The sequence below is a fragment of the Martes martes genome (genome assembly GCF_963455335.1).
Source record: "Martes martes genome assembly, chromosome: 10".
NCBI lineage: Eukaryota > Metazoa > Chordata > Mammalia > Carnivora > Mustelidae > Martes > Martes martes.
Window position 1 is genome coordinate 17,744,606 of NC_137898.1, and position 3,747 is coordinate 17,748,352.

At 37.4% G+C, this 3,747-nt stretch overlaps 1 protein-coding gene across 1 annotated transcript; it reads left to right on the forward strand.

Moving 5' to 3' along the window:
* Positions 1-759: 759 nt before the first annotated feature.
* Positions 760-1,497, forward strand: LOC308350300 (olfactory receptor 4C5-like; the record flags this gene model as incomplete). Its single annotated transcript, XM_080815437.1, has 1 exon — positions 760-1,497. The coding sequence occupies one exon, from the start codon at positions 760-762 to the stop codon at positions 1,495-1,497; it is 738 nt and encodes a 245-aa protein (XP_080671563.1).
* Positions 1,498-3,747: the final 2,250 nt, after the last annotated feature.

Genomic DNA, 3,747 nt, shown 5'->3' on the forward strand with positions numbered 1-3,747 from the left:
TGCTTAATGTGCTCTTCTTCAGCCAGAAATTACATATATACTTTTTTTCTTAAATCTTTATTTTATTTGAAGGCATTAATGCACTCTATTCTTTCTTCTCCTTTTTTTCCCTTTTTTTTTCTTTCTTTCTTTCTTTTTCTTTTTTTTTTTTTTTTTTTGGTGATGGTATGAAGAATATCCAACCATGTGTAATTACAAAAAGGAACGTGCATTTGTAAAACTGTATTTGTGGATATGAATGAGTGTATGCATGAATGTATGCACACATATGTCTGTGCGTCAGTCAGAGGGTGAAGAGGCAATGTGTTCATTATAGTTAGTAACAAGGCCCAACTTTAAGTCTGAGTTTAACTGCCTGGAGTTGCCTTTAGTCTCAAAGAAAGCAACCCTGACAGAAGTGATTTGCTTGATCAGAATTCATCTGCCACAATTGCAGTCCCTGTGCTATTCATAGACAAACCAATTATCCAGATGCCAAAGTGGATTTACGAACAAATGAACAATGTGACAGAATTCTTCCTGCTTGCCCTGACACAGAACCCAGATGTGCAGAAACTCTTGTGCACTGTGTTTATTATTTTTTATTTATTTATTTGTCAGACAGAGATCACAAGTAGGCAGAGAGGCAGGCAGAGAGAGAGGAGGAAGCAGGCTCCCCGCTGAGCAGAGAACCCGACGTGGGGCTCGATCCCAGGACCCTGGGATCATGACCCGAGCCAAAAGCAGAGGCCTCAACCCACTGAGCCACCCAGGCGCCCCATGTTTATAATCATCTACTTTCTCACTGGGGCAGGCAACATACTCCTTGACATGACAATCAAATCCAGCAGAGCCCTGGGCTCCCCCATGTATTTCTTTCTGTCTTTCTTGTCCTTTGTAGACAGCTGCTGCTCTTCTATCATGGTTCCCAGAATGATAATTGACTTACTCACGGAAAAGAAAACTGTCTCCTTCAGTGGGTGCATGACTCAGCTCTTTGCAGAGCATTTCTTTGGAGGAGTGGAGATCATCCTGCTCACAGTGATGGCCTATGACCACTACCTGGCCATCTGTAAGCCCCTACACTACAGGATTGCAAAGAACAGGAAAATGTGTGGCCACATGGTAGCCATGGCCTGGGCTGGGGAATCTCTTCACACTCTGATTCAAATTCTTTTTAAGGTCTGCTTACCATTCCGTAGCCCCAGCGTCAATGACCACTTCATCTGTGACCTCTTCCCTCTACTAAAACTCTCTTGCACTGACACTCACATTTTTGGACTTTTTGTTGCCACCAACAGTGGGCTGATGTGTCTTCTCATTTTTTCTATTCTTGCCACCTCCTATGTCCTCGTCCTTTACTCCCTAAGAACTCACAGTAATAAAGGACAGCATAAGGCCCTGTCCACCCACGCCTCCCCTGTTACTGTAGTTATCCTGTTCTTTGTATCCTGCCTATTCATGTACCTTTGGCCCATGGTCACCTTCCCCATTGACAAAGCAGTGGCGGTGTTTTAGACCATATTAACACCCATGTTAATAAACCTTTAATCTACACCCTCAGAAACTCAGGAGTGAAAAATGCCATGAGGAAGCTTGGGAGCCACAGAGTAATCTTGGGTAATAATTCACGTGACCAGAGAAGAAACAAAAACTTCATTCATATATTAAGAACAATATGACTCATAGAAAGAATGATGGCCTTGACGTCAAACTACGTGAGTTTAGTGAGTTTAAGTATAGTGTGCTCCCCTTGCTTTCTTTAATCTTTAATGGTTCCTCTTTCATATCAATATTTGACTAAATGATGACTCTAGTCTCTTCCAATTACAAACCTCTATGCATTTACAAGCTGCTGATCAAAGGGACATTGCTAATCAGCATAAAAATGTCACATGTATAGAAAAATCTCTGAGTTATGTATTTAGTGGAATAATTCTCTATAAAGCTTTGGGTTAGATTATATACCAATAGGACAGCTAATATATTTAAACAAAAGGCATAACGTCTAAGTATTCTGCTGAAAATTCATGGTTTCCCTCCCAACTATGTAGTCAAAGAATATTTATTGGGTTGAGAAATAAAGATTAACCAGAAATGAATGAGTATTGAATCATGCAAGAGGATTCATCCCAAAATTAATGCTGCCTTGTTGCACAATTCCGTGGGCACCATTTATACTGAAATCTGAGCTCTTCCTAGAACAAATTATTTTCTCTTCCTACAGCCAAAAAGAAATATAAAATTCTTCTTGATATAGCAATGGCACAATCTTGCACGTTTGCTACGCAGAAGACAACTGTAGAATATTTTTTATCAAAGACAGACTCTAGACAACTTCACCTCTGAACTAGCTGTTATTATAGGGATTTCTGCCTTAGGTGATAGGAACAAAAGTATCCAGTAAAAAAGAGAGAGTTAATAATAATTGAGTAAGAAGACAAAAAGTCTACACATCCAAATTGGAAAGCCAGCATTTAGAACACTTGCAGATCAATGCAATGGGAAGTAATCTGAGATAAAGACACAGTACCATTCTAAGAGAAAGAACTCAAATAAAAGGAGATCCAAATTTGATCCAAGACAAAAGTTCTGCAAAAGAAAGAGAAAATCATGAAAGCATAACAATACCAAAAAATCAACAAAATACAAAGGAATGAAGACAGGAAGGAAGGGGGGGAAAAGGAGAGGAGAACTACAAGACACACAGAAAACAAAATGGCAAGACTAAGTCCTTACCTATAAATAATTATTTTATATGTAAATGGGTTAAACTCCCCGGTCAAAAGACTTAGACTGGCTAAATGGATTTTTTAAATCCCATTCTATGCTGTCTGCAAGAGACTTACTTAAGATTTAAGGACACACATTGTCTCAAAGTAAAGTGATGAGAAAAATCATTCTTTGCAAATGGCTAATGAAAGAGGGCAGGAGGGCAGGACTATACCTATGTCCGATGAAATAGACTCTAAAACAAGAACTGTCAAAAATAAGAACTTTATATAATGATAAAAGGGTCAGTTTGCCAGCAAGATATAATAATTATAAATACTTATACACCCAACATCAGAATACCTAAATGCATCAAGCAGATATTAACAGATATAAGTGCAGAAATAGACAACACCACAGTAATAGTAAGAGATTTCAATATTCCACCTTCAACAATGGATAGAACATATATAGACAAAAAGGTCACTAAGAACAAAATGGATTTGAATAAAACTGTTCCTTAATGAACCTAGCAAACACGTATAGAACACTTGATCCAATAGCAGTGGAAAATACATGCTTCTCAAGTGTACAAGGAAGATTATGAAAGATTATATGTTAGGTCACAAAATAAGTCTTCAAAAACTTAAGAAGGTTGAATCCATATACAGTATCTTTTCTGAGCACAGTGAAGTGAAACAAAATCAATAGCAGAAGGAAAACTGAAAAATTCACAAAAGCACGGCAATTAAATAACACATTATTGTACAACCTTTGGGTCAAAGAAGAAATAAAAAGCAGACTTAGAAATATGTCAAAACAAAAAAATTAAAACTACACACTATACAGGAAAACTACACATGATACAGGAAAAGCAATACTAAGACAGAAATTTTTAGCAATGAACACCTACATTTAGAAAGATCTCAAGTGACCTAACAGTATGAAAAAAAAAAAAATAAGTCCAAAGTTTCCAGAGGAAGGAATAATTAAGATGACAGTGGAAATCAATGAAATGGAGACTAGGAAAACAGAAGAAAAATATCACTGAAACCA